The 26,379-nt window shown below is 60.0% G+C and overlaps 9 protein-coding genes across 9 annotated transcripts; 4 read left to right on the top strand and 5 right to left on the bottom strand.

The window, feature by feature from the left end:
• Positions 1 to 1,464: 1,464 nt before the first annotated feature.
• On the bottom strand, positions 1,465 to 4,186 carry BDZ90DRAFT_73505 (TRP-domain-containing protein). Its single transcript, XM_025509818.1, has 2 exons — positions 3,930 to 4,186; positions 1,465 to 3,856 (listed from the first exon to the last, which is right to left on the bottom strand). The coding sequence occupies exons 1-2, from the start codon at positions 4,057 to 4,059 to the stop codon at positions 1,572 to 1,574; spliced, it is 2,415 nt and encodes an 804-aa protein (XP_025359951.1). The 5' UTR covers positions 4,060 to 4,186; the 3' UTR covers positions 1,465 to 1,571.
• Positions 4,187 to 4,954: 768 nt separating this feature from the next.
• Positions 4,955 to 7,548, bottom strand: BDZ90DRAFT_73460 (hypothetical protein). The gene is made up of 5 exons (XM_025509817.1): positions 7,095 to 7,548; positions 6,984 to 7,029; positions 6,806 to 6,918; positions 6,147 to 6,732; positions 4,955 to 6,072 (listed from the first exon to the last, which is right to left on the bottom strand). Exons 1-5 carry the CDS (start codon positions 7,191 to 7,193, stop codon positions 5,036 to 5,038), a joined length of 1,881 nt encoding a protein of 626 aa, XP_025359950.1. The 5' UTR covers positions 7,194 to 7,548; the 3' UTR covers positions 4,955 to 5,035.
• Positions 7,549 to 7,904: 356 nt separating this feature from the next.
• On the top strand, positions 7,905 to 8,885 carry BDZ90DRAFT_247076 (NAD(P)-binding protein; the record flags this gene model as incomplete). The annotated part of the gene is made up of 2 exons (XM_025507587.1): positions 7,905 to 8,778; positions 8,851 to 8,885. 2 exons carry the CDS (start codon positions 7,905 to 7,907, stop codon positions 8,883 to 8,885), a joined length of 909 nt encoding a protein of 302 aa, XP_025359949.1.
• A 149-nt stretch (positions 8,886 to 9,034) lies between these two features.
• BDZ90DRAFT_228400 (hypothetical protein) lies at positions 9,035 to 13,624 on the bottom strand (the record flags this gene model as incomplete). Its single annotated transcript, XM_025504806.1, has 1 exon — positions 9,035 to 13,624. The coding sequence occupies one exon, from the start codon at positions 13,622 to 13,624 to the stop codon at positions 9,035 to 9,037; it is 4,590 nt and encodes a 1,529-aa protein (XP_025359948.1).
• Positions 13,625 to 14,461: 837 nt separating this feature from the next.
• BDZ90DRAFT_262390 (hypothetical protein) lies at positions 14,462 to 15,733 on the top strand (the record flags this gene model as incomplete). Its single annotated transcript, XM_025508475.1, has 1 exon — positions 14,462 to 15,733. The coding sequence occupies one exon, from the start codon at positions 14,462 to 14,464 to the stop codon at positions 15,731 to 15,733; it is 1,272 nt and encodes a 423-aa protein (XP_025359947.1).
• Positions 15,734 to 20,036: 4,303 nt separating this feature from the next.
• BDZ90DRAFT_205374 (hypothetical protein) lies at positions 20,037 to 20,270 on the top strand (the record flags this gene model as incomplete). Its single annotated transcript, XM_025503933.1, has 1 exon — positions 20,037 to 20,270. A coding segment is annotated over one exon (234 nt), but the record flags the coding sequence as incomplete, so codon positions are not given.
• Positions 20,271 to 20,739: 469 nt separating this feature from the next.
• Positions 20,740 to 22,596, bottom strand: BDZ90DRAFT_262388 (hypothetical protein; the record flags this gene model as incomplete). Its single annotated transcript, XM_025508474.1, has 1 exon — positions 20,740 to 22,596. One exon carries the CDS (start codon positions 22,594 to 22,596, stop codon positions 20,740 to 20,742), a length of 1,857 nt encoding a protein of 618 aa, XP_025359945.1.
• Positions 22,597 to 23,266: 670 nt separating this feature from the next.
• Positions 23,267 to 24,675, bottom strand: BDZ90DRAFT_243387 (60S ribosomal protein L27). The gene is made up of 4 exons (XM_025507432.1): positions 24,587 to 24,675; positions 24,460 to 24,504; positions 23,771 to 23,923; positions 23,267 to 23,695 (listed from the first exon to the last, which is right to left on the bottom strand). Exons 1-4 carry the CDS (start codon positions 24,605 to 24,607, stop codon positions 23,504 to 23,506), a joined length of 411 nt encoding a protein of 136 aa, XP_025359944.1. The 5' UTR covers positions 24,608 to 24,675; the 3' UTR covers positions 23,267 to 23,503.
• Positions 24,676 to 24,974: 299 nt separating this feature from the next.
• Positions 24,975 to 26,232, top strand: BDZ90DRAFT_243384 (ribosomal protein S2). The gene is made up of 2 exons (XM_025507431.1): positions 24,975 to 24,984; positions 25,059 to 26,232. Coding segments are annotated over exons 1-2 (927 nt in total). The 5' UTR covers positions 24,975 to 24,983; the 3' UTR covers positions 25,985 to 26,232.
• Positions 26,233 to 26,379: the final 147 nt, after the last annotated feature.

Genomic DNA, 26,379 nt, shown 5'->3' with positions numbered 1-26,379 from the left:
GTACTTGGAGTGGTGGGAGAGGAGGGGAAAGGCTGCTGAACAGGAAGAAGAGGAGGAGAGGCAGGCGGAGGCTGCGCGACTAGTGGAGCAAGAGAGATCGAGGCAAGAAGAGGAGCGCAGGGTGAAGCAGCAGCGGCAAGGGTCGTGGGGATCACCACCTACGGGACCGAGGGCAATGCGAGGAGCAGCATCGTCACCACCAGTAGCGGCAGTGGGCCTCAATCAGTCGGGCGCTGCTCACGCGCCATCGTCTCTGCTCTCCGCAAATCTCCTCGCCCAGCTATCAGCCAAACTCGAGGCCGCAAATGCAATGCAGACGAAGTATGCAGCGTCGAAGCCTGCGGCGGGGACGGAAGACCGTGCGGCTTTCCAAAAGACGGGAGAAGCGCAAGCGCATGCGCAATTGAACGGCGTTTCGAACGTCTCAGCCGAGGGCTCCTCGCCCACGAGCAGGCCCGAGATGCGGCCGCCCGTACGGCTGCTCTACCCTGTGCCCACGAAGACGGGCGCATCAAGTTCATCGCAAGCCAATGGCGACGCCCTCACTTCCCCGATCCTCTCAGTGGAAGGCATGCTCCGCTCTCTCCCTCGAGGGCACTCCGTCGTGGAGTTCCCACGTGTCGAGATTTGGAACAGAGGAGAGCTAGAGGAGCTGTCCAGGGCAAGTCGGTCGAGAGATGGAGCGGAGGGGATGGCGAGAGGGGTGAAGATTGTTACCTGGGATGATGGTCAAGGAGAGGAGGGGGAGGAGGTAGGTCAGCCCCGCAAGGAAGCGGCGCCTTTGGACAAGATGGGAAACCGGACGCTGAGCCCGCAGAGAGGGGCGTCAACCGCATCCCTTCCAGCGCCACTGCCCTCAGAAGCAGCATCAGCAGCAGCAGCAAGGCCTCTCATTCCCGCTGTCAGTCGACCGCAAACAGTAGGGGCGCCCAAGCCAGCCAGCAACGGCCTTGCTGGCCTCTTGGGAGGCTATGCCTCTTCTGATGAGGATGATGAAGACGACGATGGTGACGAGGTTCAAGCAGTCGGCAGCAAAAGGCCACGCGTTGAGGGTCCGCAGAGCGCTACGCTCGGTCACAGTGACGAGGGAAAGGACGAGGAGACAAAAGAAGAGCATGATGGCGGTGGAGCCGGGCTAGCGGACATGGCTCGTCGCTTGGGTTGGGTGACTGCATCTTCGCCCGCAACATTTTCGTCTACCAACGGCCATGCTCTGCCGCAGGGCAAAGTACCGGGAAAATCCGTCTCAACTGAGGAGCGACCCATCGAAGAGTCAAAGCGCGAGCGCCGTAAGAAGTCCGCCGCCGCCGCTGCCGCTGAGCAGGATGAGGAGCTTGATTGGGGCGATGAGGAGTAGCGGGCTCGCAGCATAGGCTGAACAAATCCAGAATTATTCACATTCGCGAAGAAAAAGATGTACGAGTCTGAGAAAAGTCTAGTGCGGGTCCAGAGGTTATGAAGTTGAAGTCGAATGAAAAGCCAAGAGGGAGTGGAGGATGTGCTACAAAGGAAAGCAAAGGGAGTCGCAGTTGAACAGGGCAGATCCTGGACGTCCAGAAAAGGCGCCGGCTCTAATGCTGCCTACCCCAGTACTCTTCCGGCTCAGGCCCATATGGGTTCGAGCTGGGCGAGTTGGCTTCGCCTTGTGCGATGGCTGGGTCTTCATGCGAGACGCCCGAGGGGGATGAGCCAGCCGTGGCGGCCGGCAGGGCAGGAGCAGCACCTTCACTCGTGCGCTCACTGTCTGCCGAGTCGTGCTGAGCAGCTACAGCGCCCGCGCCGGCTCCAGCCGCACCAGCACCAGCAGCGCCCACTGTGCCGTACTCGGTAGCCTTCTCTGCGTCGAGGTCGCGATGTTTGTGGTGGGCAGGCCTACGCTTCTTTGGCAGCAGTGCCGAGAAGAGGTCCCAGACTGTGAGGAAGAAGAGCCAAATGATCGGCAGACCCGTCACCACGATGAGCACGAAGCCCACGATTGCCCTTGGGATGGTGGTAACGTTTGCACGTCGAGTGAAAGCAACGCAAACGGCCCAAGATGCGAGGCGGAAGAAGGTCAAGACGATGAAGACCCAGTCACTCTTCTTGTCTCTGCCTACACGCAGTGCGATGAGCACGACGAAGAAGACAACCTCGAATACGAGGAGACCGACGGCTTGCGTGAAGTCTTGGCCTTGTGCGAAGGAGACGAAGCATGCCCTTATGACGCTCATTAGGATGAAGACCAGTGCAAACCACCAGAATTTCGGCCTGTACGGGTGCGCAATGTGGCCCCACTTCTTGGCGACGCTTCGTCCCTCGATGGGGGGCTGCTTCTCGTCGTGCGAGGAGTAGTAAAGCACCTCCGGTCCGAGCACCGAACGGCGTACTGCGGTCAAGCAGGGAAGATAGAAGAGCGCGAGCGCGAGGAGAAAGACGAAGAGGAAGAATGCGGCCAAGAAGTCCGGGACCCACGAGTCGCCGTGGCGCCATTGGTAGAAGGAGAAGATGAAGAAGACCGGCAGGACGACCAAGAGGAAGCGGGCAAGCGTGGCGAGGACCACGATGCCGAATTGGGAGGGTCGAGTGATCCTTCTCGACCAGTGCGCCGGATTATTGCTCGTCTTCTTGGCCGTGATGAGACGGAAGAGCCAGGCAATCCCATATGTGAGGAGAAGAGCACCCACGACAATGGCAAGGAGGATGAAGATGCTGACCAGCACGGTGAGAAGGGCATTGTCCGGTGCCACGTTTGCGCGCTGCGTGTAGAGGTCTAGGCCGCCGTAATTGTTCTCGGTATTGTTGGAGACGATGGGCAGGTTCGCAGTCGTTGTTGAGGTGACGGGAAGGCCGTTTGGCCCTGTGTTCGGGGCGTACTTGGCTGCGCGAATGAAGAGAGGGCGAGCGGCTTCGATCACAGCGTCAAAGGCGGAACGCTTGGCGATGGGAGGAGTGCTAGCGGAGGCGTGAGAGTGCGAGCCAATTGAGAAATGGCTCGACGACGCTGAGAGGGTTCCAAGCGGAGCGAGGGAGGTACTGTTGCTGTCACCGCCGCTAGTCGCAATGAAGCTCGGCAGCTGCAGGAAGTCGATTTTCCCACCACTACTGCTCGCCGGGTTCATCACGGTGCCCAGATTGACCGCCGTCCTGGCCGTTTGAGCCGTCAGCTGCTCGCCAAAGATGGCCCCTTCATTGCCTCCCGTCTTGCTCCTCGTCGACGTAATCGAGCTCTGCAGCGAAGGGATGTTGATGATGCCGATGCTCCACGCAAAGTTGAGCGCATAGCTGATGAAGACGATTGGAAAGTTGAGTGACAGTAGACCGGTGAACGCAATGTGCTGAATCATGAGCATCACATCGACGATGCGCCACTGAGCCGCTCCGACTGATTGAGCAATACTGGAGTGAAGCAGGGAGCTGAATAGGGCCAGCAGAGCAAGACCAACCGTAGCCCACGTCGCACCGGACTGACGAGCCGTGTGGCCATTGGTGAGGGTGACCTGCACGCATCCTACAACCTCGCCCGTTTGCGATGTGAGGGACAGGGTAGCGAGTGCCTCGAGGTCAGGGATGGCGTAAGCGATTGCGGGTACTTTGTCCAGGTATTCCTTGGGGATCGGATAGACGCCTCCGCCGTTGAATTGGTAGGTAGGCAGAGGGCAGAGGATCCCGCCCGCGATGGTGCAGAGGTCTAGAGAGAAGTCGACGACGCCGAGTCCGTAGGCATTTACGTGGATCGCAACAGTCACGTTCAGGTCATTTGCTGTTGATCCGGCTGCGAGCTCGAACTCGACGGTCTGATTATCCGGGAAGACGGTGAGTGCGGCGTTCTCGACGATGAGGACTTTGGGTGGTGCGCAGTATGCGACGGAGGAGGTGGCTACAGGCGCGGGCGAGGGCGAATCTTAGCGCTGTGTCTGCGGTGCTGGGGTAGATGGTGTGGTCCTACTCACTCAACATCTTTGGTTGCGAGATACTTGCTTCGACTGGTGCTGAAAAGGCGAGGAAGGCCAACAGCGTCCAGAAGGCGGCGGCGGCGAGGTCAAGGCCTCGCCGCGAGGACGATGGACGGAGGAATCTCATTCCGGGATGCTAGCTGAGAAAGTGAAGATATCAAGAATCGCCGCAACGGATCCAGATAGTGCTGTCGACGCTACGGCTAGATGGTAATGGTGGATGAGGTCGCTGAGGATCCGCGGGACGAGACGAGACCGAAATAGGCTTGCTTGCGTGCTGGAAACAGGAGATGCTGAGAGAGAAGACTGGGGGCGACGATGCTGCTCGATGCCCTATGACAAGGCGTTCAGCCCTGCTACCACTTGGGACCAGACCTTTGGATGAGGATAAGGGTGAGATGGACGATACAGGACGAAGGGAACAGGAGGAAGCTGGGCAGCACATTCAGTCACATCGCCCACCCAGTCGGGGCGGGAAGTCGAAACGAGACGGACAAGCGGCGAATGCGAGAAAGAGGTCTGCTTGCATGCCGCACTTCCTTACCCGATCCACCTCATACGCGCACCAGTCACAAAAGCGCCAGAGACTTCACCATAATCTTCAGTCACGCTAGGCAACGAGCAGCTCACGGCCCGCTTTTGCAAGCCACGATCAATTGCCTATCTCCTCTGCCTGTCCCAACACAATTGTCGTCATCCCTTGCCGTAAGTTGAAGTTGCCGCGGCAAACTGAGCTTCGGGACGAGGGAAATTCGTCGTCGCGACTGGGGCCTATGACGTCGTGCATGGATGGCTGCCAGAGAGCTTGGACCCGTTTTTGGCACAGAGGCTTTGAACGCCGCGAGTCGCTCCAACGGGTACGGCTGCCCGGCCGACGCGAGCTTCGGCGACCAGATTGCCATACCCTTGCTATTTTCTTCGCAGCGAGACTTTACTACCATCGAGAGCAAGAGTCGTAATGGCTAGTGTGACAAGAATGTATGGCGTAAGTGGAGTCAACGATAGCGCAACAAGAATTGATACGATGATGTTGCCCTCGCTCTCTGCTTTCGGTCCCTGGCCCCTGCCATCGCCCTATTCACCACCGATATTCCCCCTACAGATCACCACCCGAACACCTCAGCATGCACGCTCACATCGCCCTTTCCATCACTGTCACCCCGCAGCACATCCATGGGACGAATGAGCCTACGCGCGGCCCTCTTGACGTCCTGCGCAAACGCCCCAGGGCCGCACACGCCCACCCACAAACGGCCTTGCGCCTCACCTGCAATGGACAGAAGGAGGATCTCCATGTCTGGGCGACTTTGGGCGACTGTGATGGGTGAAGATGAGGTGGAAGGGATAGGCTTCTCCGACTCGGGGGTAGGGAGGTCCTTCTCGCCATTGCTCTCAGCAGCTATGGCTGCCCACTCTGCTGGCACGTCTGCCTGCGTTGCCTCTTCACGCGTGACATGGATGCGCACCTCCAGCTTGACCCTCCCTGCAGTACCGGTAGCCAGCTTTAAAGCTTCCCCAACTTGCTCGCTGAGCACTTTGATCTCGTCTTTGCTCTGCACGACCCACAAGAAGACGAGGCGACGCACCCTACTCTGCTGAGCAACCGCAGCACGCATCGTAGCCAGGAGAAGGGGCGTTGTCCAGCTGACCCCCACTCCAGCCGCCGCGAGGACGATTGTGTCGCAAGTAGCGATGACGGGGTGCAGGCGTGGTGGAGAGAGAGGAGCCGTAGAGACGAGTAGGTCGGCTGTAGCGCCGCGTTTGGCTTGCTCGAAGAGGCGGCGGGTGAAGCCCCGTTGCGGGCGAATGAGGAAGGTGAGTTTCCCTGCGGCGTTGTCGTTGTTCTTCTCGACAGCGATGTCTTGCGAGCGCGGGACGGGCAAAGACATGATGGTGAATGGGTGTGACTCCAGTGCCAAACTGACTCCTCCCTTTGCGCGCGAGGCTGGAGGACTCATGAGGAAAACGTGCGCGCCTGGCTCCCAGTGGGGCAGATCGGGCTTTGTCACGGTGAGCTGGAGGAGACGGTCGTTGTGTACGGTCATGCAGGCGGCCACTGGTGTAGTACGAGACTTGTTGAAGGGGAGCAGGCCGTTGAAGTAGATGAGCGAGATCAGACGGAGCACTCGGTCCAAGATCCCTGGTGGGACGGGATGAAGGAGGTGTGATGAGTCAAAGCTGGCTTTCATCCTCGGGCTCAGCACTCGCACTTACAGAAGACGATGGCAGCGATGAGATAAGGCTTGAACTCCTTGTTCGTGTCCTTCATATCGACGACGTGCCGCCATGTAGCGACAAACAAGGCGGCGACGAGCACAACGTGCGCGTGGACGAAGAGCTGGTACGCAGCTCTCATGACGAGGCGATTGCCCAATGCAAAGATGGAGATGCCGAGGACGGCTCCGACGAGCCCCCACACCCGCCATGCGATGGTGAAGGTATTGTTCTGCCAGACCTTTGTCCCCACATGCATCAGCATGACCAGCAGCGTAACCCTGGAACAGCCACGATGCAGCACCTGCAGCCTCTCGTAGGATGCTCCAGTGATCCAAGCGATGGGATTGTACTTCATGCTGAGCACGACAAGCCACGGATAGGAGGCAAGAGCCATCCATCCTGCACGTGAGGACCAGCCGTACCCGGCTCTCTTGCCCGGGCCGGGCGATGGAGCTCGGTGGGCTTGGGTGAGGGTGAGGAGGAGCATGGTCAGGAGGTAGGCGAGGAGGAGCACAAGCTCAGTGAAGGTGATACTCGTCGACAGCGGTCCTAAGGGAAGGGTGAGGGTGCGATAAGAGAAGTGCTGCGTGCGAGCAGGGAGAGGAGAAGTTGAGCTACGGGGCTGCGCCGTGGTGTGAGTATGAGCGGAGACTTACCTTGCGAGTGGCTGCCGTCAGGGCCCGCTTGACTCGGAACAGCGCCGGCGTGGCGGCCGTCTCCTTGCTCTGCAGTCGCTTGTGCTCGAAGCGCTCCTCAAGGAGGGTCAGGGCTGTGCGAGCAGGGATAGCAGTATCAGAGGCTAGCTGTCGGAGCCAGTCGGTGCGCGCAACTCACCATGCCAGATGGCGAAGGCGGCCACAACGGCGGCGAGGACAATGCCCTGCGAGTGGCAACGAGCTGGTATCAGTGGCTGAACCGGTCGTACTACCCTATCGCGGCACCCACCAAGTCGCGAACATGAGCAGCCGTCCTGGGTACAATGTATGCCGTAAAGGCAGCCTGGGCGGGCGACTTGGCAGCGGCACCAGCGGGTGGGACTGACATCGTGATGGTATAAGCCAGGCGTGCAACGAGGAGTGTGGAATAGAGTCAGGTAACGATGTGTTGGTCAAGAAGCAATTTGAACAAGGCGACTCAGGTCATCTTTGTCATTCTCGCGGCATTGCAAACCTCCCGCTCGTTACATCACGCAGGCTTCGCGGGTCCCCATCTCCGGTAGCAAACGAGAAAGCAGAGGAGGGCTATTTGCAACCGTCGTCCACTCTTGCCGTCGCAGTTGCGATCGTGGGCATGCCTCAGCACTTGTCTACACTGGCTCGCTCGCTCGCTTTTCCCTCCCTCTTCTCGGCCGCCGCTATCTAATCTGACTGCCCGCCAGCCTCAGCTCCCACGTCGTGCTGCAGCAAGGTACAGCATCGACGTGCCAGACAGAGCAAGGCAGGGACATCTTTGGCCGCAAGCTGCTCCTTAGGAGCTGTGGCCTGTGCCGTCCGCTTAGCTTTCAGCGTCATCGTGGTGAGCAACGGGATTTAGCTTAACGAAGGAGGTGGGAGCTCGACATCATTGTGCCACGCGGCGAAGATCAAGTCAAGAGCACCCGGCAATGCAAGCGTGATCATGAGATCCGACTGCCGGGCGCGGGGGAGAAACGAGGCGATGGGATCAGCATTTTGACTTTGCTTCGCAATCTCGTCATCCTCCTTCCGATTGCACCGCACCAGTCTGTCTCCTCCTCATATCCAACAGCTTGTCACCATGGCCCCACCTCCGCAACTTCCCGAACCAGCCGAGGCCTTTGCAGCTCGCGCCGTCCCCTCATCCACGACGTTCAAGCCCAACATCTTGGCAGGCAAAGTCGTCTTCTGCACCGGCGGCGGGTCAGGCATCTGCTACCGAATCGTCGAGGTCCTCCTAGCGCATGGAGCCACGGCTGCCATCATGGGCCGCAAGGCTGATCGTCTGTCTGCAGCGGCCAAGCAGCTCAGCGAGAGCACAAGGAGGAAGTGTATCGCTACTCCGGGCGATGTGAGGAAGTACGACGATGTTGAGAAAGCTGTTGATGCGACGGTCAAGGAGTTTGGGCGACTGGACATGGTTGTGTGCGGGGCTGCGGGCAACTTCCTGGCGCCCATCGAGGGGATCAGTCCCAACGGGTTCAAGACTGTTCAGGAGATCGACCTGCTAGGCACGTACCATACAGTCAAAGCCACGCTGGAGCACCTCAAACGCTCCCATGGCTCGTACGTTCACATCAGTGCCACTCTCCACTACACAGCCATCCCTTGGCAGGCGGCTCCCTCTGCCGCTAAAGCAGGTGTCGACGCCCTCTCCAACTCCATTGCTGTGGAGTTCGGGCCCTTTGGTATTCGCAGCAACTGCATCGCACCAGGGATGATCCAAGGGACAGAGGGGGCGGATCGTCTTACGCCCAAGGGAGCAGAAGATCTCGTCGTCTCCAGAATTCCAACGCAGAGGATGGGACAGAAGGATGACATTGCCAATGCGGCATTGTTCTTGTTCAGTGACGCGGGAAACTACATCAATGGGACGCAGATCGTCGTCGATGGTGGAGCCAAGCATTTCCCGGGGCCGTGGTTGCCTTACCCGGATAGCTCGTTGGACAAGCAGGGTGAGTGGGCGAGAGGCGAAAAGACAGTGGCCAGTATATGCTGACTCTAATCCCCTCGCCATGCGCTCATAGGTGTCAAGGAGCTCGTCATGGGATCGAAGCTTTGAGCGCCGAGGCCAGAGCCAGGGCAGCTTTGTCACAAGGTAGCGGCGGTAGAGCAGATCTGTCAGATGGAAGCAGCAATGAGATGACATCGAGACCAGATCGAAGTCGCCTGACGGAATGAAAATAAAGATACACCCTACTTCTGCCCTGCTCAGAAGAGATCGTCCAGTCCCTTCGTCTTCTTGGCCTTCTTCACCTCGGCCCCCGCTCTCTTGGAAGCAGGTACAATGCCGGCTTTCCCGCCGCCTCGCCCACGACCGCGCCCTCGAACGCTGCGGGCGCGAGGTGAAGTGTTGACGGAGTTGACGGCAGCCTTCTTTGCGCCTGCTCCGCTATCGCTATCAGAGTCGCTGCTGCTGCTCGAGTCAGAGCTGCTCTCCTCTTCTTCCTCTTCAGCGTCGTCGTCACTACCAGCTTCAGCAGCAGCGTGCTGCTGGTTGCCAGGCGGCATGCTTGTCGAGGCATTCGCGCTCGCACTCGCATTGCCAGGCAACTGTCGAGCCAAAGTCCTCGAGCTGCGATTGGATGCAAAGCTGTCATTCGCACTCGCACTCGCACCCTGGCTGCCCTGCCTTCTGAACTGTGGAGCGCCCATCTGACTCAGACGCGGGATCGAAAGGCTTGGCCTACTGGTTTTCGCTGCAGCGGGCTGGGAGAAGGATCCCGAGAAGCTGTTCTGCGCCGCCTCATTCGACCTGCCATATGTCCGCTGCGGCTGCGACGCAGATGGTGAAGCGGTTCCAGCTCCGTTGGCAGGGTCGGTGCGATCCTTTTGGAAGAAGTTGAAGGGGGAGAAGAAGCCGCTGTTACGCCCGGCTGGTTGAGAGGTCGGAGGCGCGGAAGGCATTGGGCTTGCTGAGATTAAAGCTGACGCCGGCCGCTGGCCATTGTCGAGAGTGGTGGCCGGAGTGTCCTTGGAAGGGCCGGCTGCACTCTCCTCCCCCTCGTCGCTGCTGTCGTCGGCATCACTGCCGCTCGCCTCAGCAGCCGACGGACGTGCCTCCTCTGCGGGCTCAGAGGGAGCAGCGGAAGTGGAAGCGTCTGCATCAAGTAATGCGCTGGGCTCCTTCTCAACGCCTTGCTCCTCTTGCTGATTCTTGACGCGTGCATCGTTCCTTCCTCCGTCCTCAATCTCATCCTCTGGCTCTTCTTCACTAGCCCTGCTCTGGTCGGCAGGCTGTGTCGCCTCGATCTCGTCCTGCTCTTCTTCGTCCTGCGTGTGACTACCCTGAGATGCAGCCTCGATATCATCGTGCTCCTCCTCGTCGCTCTTCTCCTCTTCGGCTTCGACATCGTCATCGTCACTATCGTCCGATGTCTCGGACCCTGCATCAGACCCAGCTGATTGACGTGTCAGTGTCTTCCTCGTTGGCGCTTGAGAGGGGGAGATGGCGCCTTGACTGCCGTTGATTCTGCCGGACAAATTCTTGCCTGACGGCGGCGAAGATTGCGCCTGCTCCACTACTGCCTTTTGTGTCGAAGGGACCTCCTCCTCTTTCGATTCTGCTGCTGTAGCTCCGCTCGGCGATGCCTGCGTCTGCGTCATCCCCTGCGTCTGACCTAGAAAAAGGCGGTCCTCCTGGCCAGAGGGAGCGCCACGACGCCGGTCAGTGGGTGGTGAGCCTCCAGCAGCAGGCGAAGAGGCAGCCGCGACCTTGGATTGTGCGTCCGCCCTACTACTCCTCCTCGGTCCCTCGGGCGCAGATTCCTCATCGTCGGCATCCTCGCCTTTGTCTGCCTCCACCGTATGGTCGGGCTCGATGGGCGCCGCTGTTGCGGGAGGAGGGAGAGGGTGCTCAGTCACGTCCGGGTCCTCGTCCTCAAGATTGTCTCCATTGGCGCCGTTCGCATCTGCGTGTGAACTCTGCAGGATGGGGCTAGTCTCGACGTCCATCTCTGAGTGAGCAGGAGAGCGAAGACCGGGGGCCTTAGAGGCGTCGAAGCTCTTGGCCTTTTCCTTGGCCTCCTTTGCCTGCTGCTCCTTCTCTTCAGCGCTACGTATGTACTGGGAAGCCAGCTCATCCTCCGATGACTGTTGGGAGAAGCCCTGAATAGGCCGAGTGTCATGCTGCTGCTGTTGCTGCTGCTGCTGCTGCTGCTGCTGCTGCTGCTGCTGCTGCTGCTGTTGTTGGGCAACCCGCCGTGCCGCCCGGCTGCGCCCTGCAATCGGTCCCTCTGCATCGTTGGTCTCATTCTCCCACTCTGTCTGCAAGCGTCTCGCCTCCTCAATCTCGGGCGCACGCTCAGGAACCGGCAGTCCCTCAGCAGCCGCATAGTCGGACAAGTCGGTCTCAATCTCTTCCAGCTCGCTGCGTAGCTTGACGACCTTTTTCTTGCCGACCGTGAGCTGCGCCTTGCGCAAGGGCTGACCTGTGCGCTCGAGTTCGAGCAAGGCTGCCACCTTGGTTTGAGCAGCGGCACAGTCGTTGCGGATTTTGCGATGGCGGCGCTCCAGCACGGCTCGCTCACGCTTCGTCGCGGCGGACTGCGGCTTGGAGCGCTTCGGGCGGTCTGCGGGAGCTTCCTCGTCGTCTTCGTCGTCTTTCTCAGCAGCGAGAGGGGCGCCAGGCTCCGGCCCAGGAGCATCGCCATTGATGGCAGGCGCTGCGTCTTCAGGCTCATTCGCAGTCGTGTCCACGGCCTCCTCCGCTGTGACAGCCTCCCCGTCCTTTCCAGCAGAGTCATCACCCTCCGACATCTCGACCGGCTCTGTCTGCTCCTCGGCCCGCTTCCCCTTCTGCTGCTTCTTCGACCCTCTCGCCCTCTTCCTCACCTCAGCAGCCTCCGACTTGGCCTCTGCCTCTCTTCGCTCCTTCTCCGCTTCCATAGCCATAGCCTCAGCGATGGTGACGCGACCGCGCTTCCTCTTGGCTGCCGTTCTTGGGGATGTGGCAGGAGAGTGAGGGATCTCAATAACAACGCGATCGTCGCTGATGTTTGCATTTCGCGAGGAAAGGGCTGCAGAGGAGGCTCCAGCTTCGCTTCCCTCTGCAGCGGTGGCGTCAGGAACAGCGGCTGGATCGCTGGCGCGACGAGCCGCACGTAGCGCTCTGGGTGACGCCGCTGTTGGTTGAGCTGTAGTCTCACCTTCGTCGTCATCTTCGTCATCGTCGTGATTCTCCTCCTGCGGCTGCGTATCAACAACGCGCACTACACGTCCACTCCTTCTGCTCGTGTTCGCATCACGCTGCGATCCGGTGGCAGCCTCAGCTTCTGCCTCAGAGACCGTAGCGGCATTTGATTGGCTCGCCTGCTTCTGCGCCAGCTGCTCAGAGCGACGCTCTGCCGCCTTGGCTTGCGCCGCTTTGGACTTGCGACCTCGACGACTTTTGCCGGCCGTCGCGGAGCTCACTTCGCTGGCGGGAGGACCGGGTGGGGACGATTGGCGAGTGTTCTGTTGAGCTGGTGACGCTACTTGGCCGCGCTTCGAAGATGATGATGAAGTGGATTGTGCTTGCTCACCATTCGCAGCAGCCTGAGCCTTAGCCTCCGTCTCCGCTTTTTTGGGTCTGCCCCGCTTCTTTTTCGGCTTCTCGCTGTTGACCGAATCTTTAGTGAGGGCTTTGCTTTTGCGGACCTTAGCTGTGGCTGTGTCATCATTGTTTCCCTCGACAACTGCCTTTTCTTTTCCTTTGGCGGATGGGCCGGCGACAGGGGCAGTCGCGCTCGAGTCCGGAGAGGACGCTGTCTTCGCCAAATGCGCTCTGAGCGTAGGAGGAACGAAGGCACTAGTGTCCGTCGAGCCCGAGGCATACGGTGACAAGGCAAGCGCAGGGACCGAGCCGCTCCCCCCAGTAGTAGCTGATGACGCCCCACTAGCTCTCGTGGCAGCAGCGCTGGTGGATGGACTCTGCGAGACATCGGGTTCCGCCGCAGTCTTTTGCTTCTTCCTTCGCCCAAGCTTGGCAGCAGAAAGCGGCGTCGAAGCAGCGGGGGCGGGCGCCATTTGCGTCGTGGCAGGCAAAGCCATTGGCGAGATCTGCGATTGGTGCGCTGGTAGAGGCGGAGGCGGCATGTTGGAGGAAGAAGCCTGGGTTGGCCCTGGTATCGGTCGTGCTTGCTGCTGCTGGGCAGCGCTTCCCCATACACCAGTAGCGAACGGCATTGCAGGTGACATTACAGGCTCGACGCTAATGACGGTCGACTCGGCATTGGTCCGCAGCGCTCGAGCCTTAAAGGCGCGGAAGTCTGCCTCTTCTTCCAGTACGATGCTTCCTCCGATGGAGCTCTGCGATGTAAGCTTGAAGGCAGCATGTGCAGGGATGCGCATTTTGGCTCTGACGGCGTCTTTAGCTGCAGCGAAAGTGAGAGAGCTGTCTAGGACGCGCTCAAACTGCGTATTCGTTGCCTTGGAGTGGAAGGTGACGACGAGCTCCTGCGAACGGCGATATTTGTGAGGGCGACCATCGTCGTCGGTATCTGAGCTTGAGTCGTAGCTGGATGAAACAGATGAAGCAGACGATGCATCGGACGAATCCTCATCGCTGCTGTCATCCGAGTCATGGCGATGACGCGACTTTGAGCGGCCCCTCGATTTGGATCGACCTCGCGACTTCGATCTGGCCCGACTTTTGCTTCTGCTCCTGCTCATGCTACGGCGGGCAGACTTTGATCTGCGCCGACTACTGTGCTTTTTGAAGCTGACCTTGCTGTTGCGAGAATCGTCTTCATCGGAGCGCTTCCTCTTGCCGCTGGCTGGTGCAGCAGCTGACGCGCTCGACTGAGCGCCGGTCCTTGGCATTGCGCGTTGTGGATGGGTGACGAGGCGAGATGACGAGGGGGAAAGGAGCCGGAGTCGACGAAAGGGAACTGCACGACGAGGAATGGGGCGTCGTAATTTGCCGCTCGTGGTCACGCTTCGTGATTGATTAGGACGTGATGGATGGCGAGGGAGCCAGGGACAAAGGAAGGCGGCCTTGGTCCTTGACAGCGTTATATGAGAGAGATGCCTTGCCCTTCTTGATCGAGGGACAGCAGTCTGTGGCGCCTGTTCTGTGCTGGCGTCCTTTTCCTTCTCCTTCTCCTCGATATCGTCACGCCCTCGATTCGATCGGGGTGATGTCGTAGGGCAAAAAGGCAAGCAAGCTGGTCCCGGCGCCGACGGACAGAGACAAAGTTGCAGCCGCTCTCGTCTCGTCGCGATGCTCGCATGGATGGACGGACGGACGGCCTGACTTGACTTCTTCGATGCAGCACCGCGACGGAACGGATGTCAGGCCAGGCGGGCGGACAGGAGCTCAAAGCGTGAGACTGGACTTGGACGGCGGGGTCTTGTCAGAGAGGGGCTAGCTCGATTCCAAGTGCCGCTCAGCCGCCTGCTCACTCACTTTCCATCCCACCTCACCACCATCTTTTCCCGCCAGATATAGATCAAGGCAGCCGCTGCGACTTGACGTAGGCTCTCGCGACGTCGTTGCGTTTGGGCGACTGGCCCTCTCGACATCTCTTTTCTTTCCCCTCTCTCTTTCGTTATCATCACGCTCTTTGACCCTCTCTGCCTGGCAACCAGACCAACACCTCCGGACCAACACTCGGATCCCGCGCCCAAGCCCCCACCCCTGTCAAACCTCGCGTCACGATGGGCGCCTGCTTCTCTCGCCAACTAGTCACATCAGCAGAAGATGTCCTCTTCTCACTCGGGTCTCTCTACTCCTTCCTCGTCTCACACGTCTCCGCCTTCCTCAATCGCTTCTACTCCCTCCTCCTCTCCCCGCTCTTCCGCGACCACGAGGAGCAGATCCCCTCGACGCTATGTGATGGTGACACTGGCGTCTGCATCAGACCAAAGGAGCGAGTCAAGCAGTCTAGAAAGAAGGTGGAGATGAGAATGCGTCGGGCTGAGCTGGCTGCCAAAGGGTTGGACCCCAATTTGGCGTTGAAGAGGAGGGATAGTCGGGCATCTAACGCTGATACGGGGGTCGTGGCGGGTACGGAGAAGATCATGAAGCGATGGAGTCGAGCAGATTCGGTCGCAGCGGTGGAGTCTGCAAATGCTATGGAGCAGAAGCCCGCTGCAATGCCAGCAACGGCGCCCAACACGCAGCGTCTTCACCTCTCGAGGGAGTCTGCGGAGCTGCTGAGGGGCAAGGCTGGGCAGACGGAAGGGAGGAGGTCAATGGACGCTGCCCTTAAGGCTCCGATGCGCTCAAGGACGGCTCCAATGCCAGGCATGGGCAGTCGACCACCTCCAGCTCGCTCTACACCGGCTCGCGCGGCACCTCCTGCTGCCGTAGCACTGGAGCATGCCTTCTCGCCCCAAGCGCCGCCGCAGGAGACGGCCAAGCTCAAGAGTCGACAGAGGCTGTCACTAACAGCTGAGGCCGACCAATTGGACCTGCGACGCAATATCAAGCCCAGGCCTAGGTCATACGCCGCTCCGGCAACCAGCGGCACCTCAAGGGCGAGTCCATCGCCGCTAGTAGCCGCAGCGCCCACGCCGTACTCAGCAGCCGCCGTAGCTGCTGCGTCCTCTGCTCCCTCCAGCCCTCCAGCCCCAACTCGAACGCGAGTAAGCACAAACATGAGCAGCAATGACGCCACTAGTCGGGCAGACGGCACGGTGCAAGCTGCGGCGGACAGGCTAGCCCTCGCACGCCAGTCAATCGACCATCAGCGATCCGCCGTATCGGATTCCCTGCCTGTTTCCCGCACCACCACTCGCATAGTCGCCGACCCCATATCTCGTACCTCTACGCCTCCTCTCGCCTCAGGAAGCCAGGAGCCCTCCCCTCGAGGCTCCGTCTCTGATCTGGCAGCTGCAGCGTGTAATGCCAGATGCGCGAAGAAGGAGCGCAAGCTGTGGAGGGACGAGGTCGAACGAGCGGCGCAGAGGAGGGTAAGGGCTGCGTGAAGCGCATGGGTGAAGAGAGAGCAGGATGCTCTAAACGAGGGCAATGGCCGGAGAGCGCTGTACAGTGTTTAGTGATGATACCCGGTGTGACGACGAAGGTCACACCACTGAGATGACAACGGCCATGATCAATGACGACTCGCGACGACCTACCTCTTCTTCTTGTCCTTCCTCTGTCAATTTCTCGCCTCGCCCATTGAAGTCTAATATGAGAGTTCTCGATATCATCCATGAGCAAAGGCAAGCGCAAAGGTCGCCGTGTGTGCGCACGAGCGCATGGCGAGGCGGGGCGAAGGTGCACATCATCGAGACTAACGCAGGCAGCTAGACCCCATTCAGATCGAACGACGACGACGACGGACGTGTCCATTTCTCATCATCCACGCCTCCCCACTCGATACGAGAAAGAGGGTGCGTGTGTGCGCTAGTGTTGAGGGACTTAAGGTCTTGAGCCAATCGCACCTGCCCTACCTGCAGCTCCACGCCCAGGCGTCCCTCCATCTTTTGGCCCGCTCTAATGGGCGTCGCGGGGTCCACCAAAGCAAGCGACGACTCGGGGATGCATGAGAAAGAGAAAGCAGTCGACAGTGGGAGTGAGCTGAACAGGCGCGCTGCCGAAGCTGAGTTCGGTCGACTCTCCGTCCTATCGAGACGAGACAGGGCAGGCACAGAGCGAGACGACGACGGACCGAGATAGAGGACACGGACAGAGAGCGCAGAGAGCGCAGAGAGCACAGAGCAGCAGACGAGGGCGTCGAGCAAGCCGAGGGTGCGCTTCGATGCCGTTTTGGCTCCATCGCATCGCAGCCACCCGACTTGGCCGACCAAAGATCTCTCTGTACGACCTCTCTGTCACCCACGCACCCCTACCTCTCTTCCTCGCTCGTTGCAGGCAAGCAAACACGAGAGCCTATCATCGACGCAGCGCTGCGAGAAAGTCACACTCAACGGCGCAACTCAAAGCACAAGCAAAGCAAGAGGAGAGAGAGCAGCGATTGGATTCCTCTGTGCCCTTGCTGCGCATCCACCCATTCGTCCCTCCTCCTCGCTGCACGCGCGCACCCAACCCTAGCTACCTAGATCAGATCAGAGCGCAGGCAGAGCGCAGTAGCCTAATCGCAGCCCATCCTCGTCTTCTTCCTCGCCCTACATCCATTTTCGCCGCCGCAACCAGGTCCTGCTCCATTGCTGCCACTCCCTCGTTCCTCTCTTGTCGTCCCTGGCCGTATCCAAGTCCGGCCGTTCCGAGAGCGGGCCGTTGTTGCCTTGTCTTGTCCTCCGACGCTGAAAGTCGAGGTATCAAGCTCATCGACAAAGCCGAGAGGCGCTGGCTGCCAGTCTAGCCCGTACCTCGTCCTTTGCAACGCACACACACGCACACACACTCCAACGCACACCCAGCTACAACGAGCATGCAACACTACACCGTCTAGCAGCAGCAGCCGAGTGAGCAAAAATGCACGACTGTCAATACCCTCACGCTCAGTCGTCGTCTTCGTCCTCGTCGTTGTCGTCGAACAACGCCGGAATTAACGGCAACGGCGCACCCGGACAAGGGCGAGGAGGCCAAGTCTCTTCGTCGTCGTCGTCGTCCTTGGAGGCAGCCGGTATGGATCCAACCACGCGTCCCCCCCTTGCCTCTGCCTCTGCCTCTTCCTCATCTTCATCCTCTTCATACGGCCGCGGTCACCTCTCTGCAACTGCAGCGGCCGATTCGCCTAGCTCAGCTGCTTCATCTTCTTCGTCGCTCCTCTCACCTCTACCACCCAACGCCACTCTCAACCCGTATACCGACGTCTTTGAGTCATCCGACCACGAGGGAGACGATCAGGACGACATGGCTGCTGCGGCCGCCATGATGTATGCAACAAAGCCGCCCACCTCAGCGGCAGCAGCCGATCAGCAATACGTGGCGGCCATGATGGCAGCTGCGGCTACGTCGGGTCAGCAGCAGCATCAACAGCAACAGCAGCAGCAGCAGCAGCAGCAGCAATCGCCCTACAACCACCATGTCAGTCCACCTCAGTACGGGTATTCGCATCAGCCACAGCAACAGATGTCTTCGGCGCCTGCTGCGAGTGGCGGTGGAGCGCAATGGTACGATCCAGAGGGAGCGGACAGCTATACGCTCGCGCAAGTGTTCATGGCCGCGCAGCAGTACGGTCAGCACGCTCCGCACCAACAGCAGCAGATGATGAGCGCAGGCCCATCCAATTTCCAACAGCAAGACGTTAACGCATATCAGTCCTTTCGGGATGTCAACGGCGGCAGCGACAACGTCGGCCCAAGTCCCTTTGCCAGTCCAGCTACCTCGCATCACCGTGCGAGCTCTTTTGGATCAGAGATCGGCAGCCCTTCGCCGCTCTTCCCTGCAGCTCAGCATCCCTTCCAACACCAGCAACAGCAGCAGGGCTGGAACAATGGCGGCATCAGTACCGAAATCGCTGGCTTCTCCGGCATCAGCCTCGGCGACGAGACCGGCGGCATGGCTGCTATGGCTCCGGCGCCGTCGAGTGGCGGATACCCAGACGGGTCGCTTGAGCAGCTCATCGCCCAGCAGCAGGGTCAAGAGCAGCAACACCACCTCCAAGCACCGCCCATGTCCGCCACATTCTCGGAGCCTCCGCGCCCGGCATCGGTTCCGCAGCTCGCCATCTACGAGAGCGACCCAGCCAACGCGGGCAATCCAATGACGGTGGATGACGTGACGTTTGAGCAGATCCTCAAGCAATTGAGCGCAGGTAGTGACGCCAGTGCTCCTCAGCCTGCGCCGCAACACCAGCAGGAGCGCTCCGCCTCTCCTGCTCAGTGGGCCGGCGCGCAGCAGCAGCCACCAGACACCACCATGGCCCCCACTTCAGCTCCAGCGGGCAACACCGGTGCTGGTGGTCTCTCACCTCGTCCTCCACCACCTCACATCGCCGTCCGCAAGCCTACGCGCGAAGACTCCATCGACAAGCTGCGCAAATTCCTCAAGCTCGATGTGAACATGGCCTACGCGGGACCCTCGGACGATAGCCCTACCACGAGTCAAATGAGGAAGAGGAGCATGTCAGACTCTGGTCCCAAGTCGGGAGCTGCTATTGAGGCCGTCATGGGTGGAGCAGGCGGAGGTAACATTGATTGGGCAAAGTTCGGGATCACCGCGGGCGGCGGGGGAGGAGGCAATCAGAATCTTGACGCGGTTGTCATGGCGGCCACTACCAGCGCAAATGGTGGAGGAGGGAATATGCCGCCGCCTAATTGGGTCAGGCCTGCACAGCCTGCGAGAGACGGACAGCCAGCGGCGATTCAGCAGCAAGGGCAGCATCAGCAGCAACAACCCACCTTCTTGGGATCCATGCCATCGTATGCCCGGCCTCAGTCGAGCCACGCAGCCCTTTCGACAAACAACGATCCCAGCAGCAGTAGTGTGGGGCCAATGCGCAGTCTCGGTCCCTCTGGCGCTGCTCGGGATGTAGGAGCAGGCAGCCCTTATCCGGCCTCGCGGTCAAGCTCGGCTTCATCGCGCAGGGGCAGCTTCCTTTCGCCGCATGATACGCTGCCCGACTGGTCTTTCCCTGGCGGTGTGGGCGGCAGTGCTGCCGGTGGGCCTGGTAGCACGAGGCGATCCCGCAAATCCAGTGCAGCTGGAAGTGCGCATCACCACCAGCGCAACGTGCAGAGCGAGGATTTGTCGTCGATGCGATTCGGTGCGGGCAGCGACTTCGCTAGGCAGATTACCGCGCCGGACGGGACTCTTGTCCCACCTGGAGGAGCGACAGGCCTGTATGAGTCCTTCCAGTATCGCCAGCCCTCCGCTCCTTCCAGTGCGCACCAGCGCCATTCATCCTTCGGCTCAGCCACGAGCGGAGGCAGTGGTGGGGCTCAGCAGCAGATTCAGCCTCAGCCAGGCTTTTCACCGGCGGCTTTCGGTGGCTCACCCAATCCGGCGGGCACGGCTTCCTCGCCTCGCAGTCCGCCGAATAGCGCAGCAGCCACGTATGCGTCCCTCACGGGCGTCCCCTCCCCGGGAGGTGGGCACTGGGCAGGGGCTAGTGATCCGGGCGCGGCATCTCCTAGCTCTTCTACGTCCGCCTACAATCAGACCGCTTTACCAACCTACGGCTCTCTACCAGGCGCACGCAGGCCACGCATCTCCTCGGCCTCAAGCAGCCACTCCTCCTCGACCTCCTCGGCCGCAGCGGCAGCTGCCGCTGGTCTCAGCCCTTCGCAATTGGCCAACCCAGCCATTCCAAATGTCACCACCAGCGCAACGCAACAGGCGAGCGCCTCCCGCCGCAAGTCAAGCGCAACGTTCCACTGCCCTGTCCCCGGGTGCAACTCTCAATTTACTCGGCAGTTTAACCTACGCTCCCACTTGCGCTCACACGCGGACGAGCGACCCTTTAAGTGTCCAGCACCTGGTTGCGGAAAGGCTTTTGCGCGCGCGCATGACGCCAAGAGGCATCACGAAACGCTGCACTTGAGCGTAAGGAAGCATGTTTGTGAGGGATGCGGGAGGCAGTTTGCCCGCTTGGACGCGCTGAATCGTCATTTGAGGCCAGAGGGCGGGATTGGGTGTATGGGAGCTGCGGATGAGAGTGGGGAGGCAGGCCTGGACGGGGAGGGAGGTGATGGGATCGATGATGGAGACGAGGGAAAGCAGGGAGCGACGGGCGTCTCGCCACGCAGTGCTGGAAGTAGAGGGGGAGCTGGCGGGCATGTTTTGTGAATAGCAGGAGGAAGCACGCGATCCGACAGCAACCGCCGCAGGGAGGTGTGCCATACTCCAGACAGGCCCTGATGCGGTTCCAAGCAGCTTGGCCTCCATACCACCGCCACCACCACTACCATCAATATCTTCCTGCTTTCCACGCTCCACGCTATCAGCCAGTCATCGTCTTTTGTGCATAATCCCTCCCCATATCCTTCTCTCTGCCTTCGATGCGATGCAATCCATTGCTCTTCCCATCTCTCGACCGCTACAGTGACGACGAATCCCTTCTACTCCGATGTAGCGCCTTTCATCCGGGCGGCACCGCTACCTCAACAAATCGCCTCCACCTCTCCACCACCTCGGCCACGGCGTGTACCCCTCCCCCTCTTGGGGCTACAAAGATCTCGCGATGCCTCTTCCCGCAGTCTCGACATTGGTGTGAGTCAGAAGGCCGCGGAGCTACTTCTGCCAGTTCAAGATGGACGAGCTTCTCCCAGCGGTGTGAGCCACGCTGCCCCGTCGTTACAGTTGAGCTTGCGCCGATGATCAGATTGCCCGCTGCTGTCGAGGGAGGTGGAGCGCTGCCTTCTGTTGAATCGGAAAGGGCAGGCGGCCCCTGCGGTGAAAGCAGCCGCAGCACGGCTTGTCTGGACTCGCACTGTCTTCTCCACTGAGCTACCCGAGCTAGTGGACGGGAGGAGCGACCGACTTTGACCAGCGTTTGCGCATCGTTCTTTCTTCTTGCCTCTCCTCCTGCGGTACCGATGTCTGCGACGAGTTCATAGACGTAGAGATAGCCGCGCTCTGCCAAGTCTGTAGGAGCGAAGGGCTCGCTCATGGCTACTCTGAGGCGAGCGGCCGTCTGCGCGGAGAGGGTTGGGGGAATGAATTGTGTGAAGGGCAGATACTCTTGCGTTGCAGATAAAGAGCTGCTCGCGACGGGAACGTGGAGGCCAGGCGTCTTGTTGATCTCGCGGGCGTGTTGATGGCAGTATGTCGGCACGGCAGACGGTGACGAGGCCGCTTTGTCGCTCCTTGCCGTGGTACCCTTATTGGGGCTTCCATCGTCGGAGTCGTCATCGCTATCCGAGCCTTCGTCCGACGAGATATAGATCGGCTGTCCTTTAGTAGCAGGAGCTAGCGCCCTCCCATTTTTGCCTAGAGATGGAGGAGCACTGACGTGTCTCGCACCTCGCCGTCGAGCCGGACTGCTTCTGACTTGTCCTTCCTCCTCCGCCGCTTTAACGGTCCGTGTACATCTTGCTCCGTCTCTCTTGATGCCCCAGCATTGCCCCAACGCAGGTGTATCATTTGCTGACGATGTGTATCCGCTTGTGGTGGTCTTGCTCGGTGTTGCTGGGTCATAGGAAGGGGAAGACGAAGGGAAGCGTACCCGCCGCCTCTGTTGAGGCGAGGGCGTGGGGACCGCCGCAGATGAGGCGCGGACGTGGCGCTGAGCGCTGGAAGGGGGAGGGGCAGGAGTGTAGGAAGAGATGACGCGACGTCTTGCCGGATCGTTGGCGGTAGCTGTACGGCTAGTGCCTGATGACGCTATTGGGCGGCTGCCTATCATGGGCGGTGTCGAAGTTGATGAGCTCAGATTGCTTGGAGGCGCGGAAGGTGGACGCCATAGTGGCGCTCGAGAATCAGGTATACGAACTGGGGCGACATTGCGACTTGTATCTGGAGAAAGGGCGCCAGTAGTGGCTGTATGCTGCGTGGGAGCACATTGGCGCGCAGGAGGTGCGGCAGAAGGCGCCGTTGGCGTCGGGTCGAAAAGGGAGTCGTATGCTGGCGGTTCAACAGGACGAGGGCGAGAAGATTCAGGAGCAGTTGGCGTCAAAGTAGCAGTAGGCTGAATTGGAGGAGCAGCGAATGCTGCTGGCGGCATTGACTGCCTGAGTGGCTCGCCCTGCATTGCAAGTCGCGACGGCCCAGCAACAGCAGGTGGGGCCGAGGATAGTCGCATGTGCATCAGAGCTGCAGGCCTATACGGCAGCTGATGCTGTCTCTGATGGCTGATTTGGGATGGCGTCCGAGCTGGGGGTAAGGCAGGCAAAGGCTTCTCTCTCGGTGGTGACCGGAGCGTGGCAGCTGCCATTGCTGTTGTCATGCCGTTGACGTGGTAGTGAGGTTGACCCGAAGGCGAGGCATGGCTGGACATCCGTGGCGGTGTTGAAGGCAGAGCCCGCCGAAAGGCTGACCAGCGTCCTCCATCTTCCAAGGCAGCGGGTGAGTGGTCCACTCGGGTTGGCATTGCCTGAACCCGCAGTGACGATGAGGGGACGAAGCTAGAAAGTCAACATCGCGGAGCTACACTCGAGCGAGGCTGTGTTCTCGAGAGCAACACGCGGAAGCGGCCACGTGGATGGGCCTACAGCTACTCCATGACCTTCAAGCTCTTCGAGATGGACAGGAAGCGCAAGGGTGATGATTCTCGGGTGATTGAGTTCACTCATCTTCTCTGAAAGGCTCAGTCCTCAGGGACCTGTCCGCACCATAATCTGTTTGACTGATGTCCAGGCGACCGACGCCAACGGCGACGGTGACGGCAAGGGAAAGGAAGAAGTCAAGCAGGCGTACATGCAGCGATAAGCGCAGAATACTCCGGGCCCTCATACAGCTATTCATGAGCGGCGATTAGCGGCAACGCTCGTCGACGAGTGAGTCACGATACCGTCTGAATGAGGCTTCCCCCATTTGGTAAGGGGCGGTAGCGAACAGTAGCTGGACAAGGGGCTCCATCACTCTTCTTCAACCTCAACACTGGACGGAGCCATTTTCAGACATTTGCCCTCTCCATGTCACCTATGATCCCAGGCAGACTTCTTCCTCCGCTCGCCATTCGCACGACCCCGTCGTGCTCGCTCTGCTGTTCGTAATGGCCCCTACGAGCAGTGTAGACGCCCGTAGCCACAACCGTGCACATGCATCATCTTGGATGGAATGAGAGCCTTTCATTGTCTACGCCACTCGTCGCATGCTCTCAGGACGAGGGAGGGGTCGATGGACAACGAGAGAAGTAAGAAGTACAAGGCGCGACAGACCAGACATCGTCCTGCTGAAGACGCTTAGACCCTGAGAGGCCTGAAGATCCAAGCGTTCTTGCCCGAAGCGTATCGCTCCTCGAAGAGCTTCTTGATGACCTTCTTGGCGTCCTCACGCTGCGAAGGCTCCTTGAAGGTGTCGTTTGATACGGCGCCCTTGAGGCCCTCGAGCTCCATGGCGTAACGGGTGGGCATGAGGTGGTTGTAGTTGATGACCTGGTGTGCGCAAGAGGAGCATTTGGTGAGTCAGCGGACCTATCAAGTAACAAGAGCTGCCGTCTGGCTGCTCACCTTGATGAAAGGCTTGACCTTGCTGCGCTTAGCAAGCTTCTTGGCACCCATCGACTTGGTGACCTTCAGCGGGTAGCGCTCAATGCCGGCAACGATGGCGTGGGGGTAGGGGCGCTCCTTGGTTCCGTCATCAAGCTGCTTGATGACGACGACCTAAGAGTGGAGAAAGAGCGAAGTGAAATGAACGAGGTCAGTATAATGTCCTGTGGACTTGGATGTCGATGGGACGTCCGCCAGTCCAAGCCAATTGATTTCCACCTCTTCCTGACCCTTTGGCTCGTCTTCTCCATCCTCTGGATAGCATCGCTGCAACAGTGAAGAGGCTGTATGCGGCGAGCAGAGCCATTGCTGCTGCCCCCGCACTGCGATGCTATTCAAGCAGCTACCCATTCTGCTTGACCACCCTCGAGACGTCGATGACGATCCGCGTGCGGCATCATCTGTGATGCCAGCCGTCGCGGTGCGCAGCCTGCTCCATGCGTCATCGTCGAGCGTTGCACCGCGCACGGCAAGCTGGATGTCAAACGCATCGAGGGCAGACGGCAGCGTGACCTTTTGCCTCCCACAGCGTACTCTTGTCCATCCCTCTGCGGTCCCTCGTCTGTGTCCTGCTGAACCGCTTTAAACTGCTGCCACCTGCTCGACCTTGTTGTCCTCCTGGTAGCGATCAAGCTTCGCTGAGTATTCACCTTGTGACCAGCCTGACGGCCCTGCAGCACGACGGCGACCTTTCCCTGCAAACGAAAAAAGGGCACACAATGGGGAGGAGGTAAGCGAATGAGCCGGGTGATGAACGGATGATAAAGTGATGCGTACGGGCTTGTAGACACGAGGCATGCTGCTATTGTCGTGAAAATGGGGTGGGAGGAGGAAGAGGAGGAGGGTGGTGGTAACGAGGAGAGAAGACTACGACGAGGAAGATTCGATGTTGCAGCCTTGCTCTCGTCCCTCTGCCTCGTCTCTCTCTCTCTGCGCCGCCTGCCCGCCCAGCGCTCCGCCCGCTCTCTCTTCCCGCCCGCCCCGCCTGGCGCGAACAGGTTCGGATCCGGACTGTCCCTCTTCTTCCTGGTGCCTGCCGTCCGCCCTGCCTCGTCCTCGCGCGAGCGGAAGACGGAGACGACTGACTGGCTTGGCTCGCTGCGCAGAGAAGACGAAGGCGGACCAACGCTTCCCAGCTTGTCTCCTCACGACCACCTTTGAATCAGAAGTCAATAGTGAGCATCAACCGATGGTCGGACATTTCAAGGCCATGAACTCACCTTGACGATACCTTTCCTTCCGCGCTCAGTGTCCGCCAAGCTCCCCTCTGTCCTCAACGCTACCGAAGACGATGTCTCGAAGCTGCTCGCAGCTGGCACCCACATCGGCGCCAAGAACGTCGAGAAGGCTATGATCCCCTACGTCTACAAGCGCCGTGCTGATGGAATTCACCTCCTCAACCTCGGCAAGACTTGGGAGAAGCTCATCTTCGCCGCCCGCATCATTGCCGCCATCGAGAACCCCGCTGATGTTGTAGTCATCTCTGGCCGCACCTTCGGCCACCGTGCCGTCCTCAAGTTCGCTGCCAATACCGGTGCTACTGCCATTGCTGGTCGCTTCACCCCTGGCTCCTTCACCAACTACATCACGCGTTCGTTCAAGGAGCCCCGCGTCATCGTCGTCACCGACCCCCGTGTCGACCACCAGGCCATCCGCGAGGCCTCGTACGTCAACATCCCCGTCATTGCCCTCTGCGATTCTGACGCTCCCCTCAAGCACGTTGACGTCGCCATCCCCGGCAACAACAAGAGCGTCAAGTCCATCGGTCTCCTCTGGTGGCTCCTCTGCCGTCAGGTCCTCCGCCTGCGCGGTCAGGCCGCCTACGGCCCCGAGGGCTGGGGTGTCATGCCCGACATGTTCTTCTACCGTGACCCCGAAGAGGTCGAGCGCGAGCAGCAGGAGGCCATTGCCGCCAAGGCTGCCGCTGCTGCTGGTGTCGCCGGCCAGGAGGGTGGCGCTACCACCGAGGCCCAGGACAACCTCGACTACGACCCCCAGGCTGCTGGTACTCTCAACCCGGCCATGGCTGCCAACATCCCCACGGAGAACGTCGACTGGGCTGCGGACGACAACGTCCAGAGCTGGGCCGCCGACGCTGGACCTCAGGCCGAGGCTGGCGCCCCCGCTGAGGGTGTTTCGGGCAACGCTCAGCAGCCCAGCTCCAGCTGGGACTAAGCGTGTATGCGCGGCATTAGCGTGCGCGTAGGGCATCTCTAGGGAGATTGCTGGTCATTTCTTGTGCTTCTCTTTTTCATTCGTTCGTCGTCTAGACGTGCTGCCCGTTCGGCTTCCGCTTCCCCAACTTGGTAAGACGGGACGACCTTGCGGTTCGTTCTCGCCTCCATGCGTCGCGGTTGAATGCTCGACCAACCCCCACGAGCATGCGCTGTAGCCATTCCAGTCTATCTTCCCCTCCGAAGTGCTATCCCAAAGCGGGGCCCTTTTTGTTCGCAATCCCAAAATCGAGCATTTCTGCTTGGACTACAGTAGGTCGATCGTGTGAAGGCTGCTGCCTGGGCTCGAGCTTGCGCTTGTCTATCGAGGATCGTCGGCGTCGGACTGCGAGTTGC

Source organism: Jaminaea rosea (genome assembly GCF_003144245.1).
Source record: "Jaminaea rosea strain MCA 5214 unplaced genomic scaffold BDZ90scaffold_15, whole genome shotgun sequence".
In the NCBI taxonomy this organism is placed as follows: Eukaryota; Fungi; Basidiomycota; class Exobasidiomycetes; order Microstromatales; genus Jaminaea; species Jaminaea rosea.
This window is presented reverse-complemented; position numbering and strand designations above follow the sequence as displayed.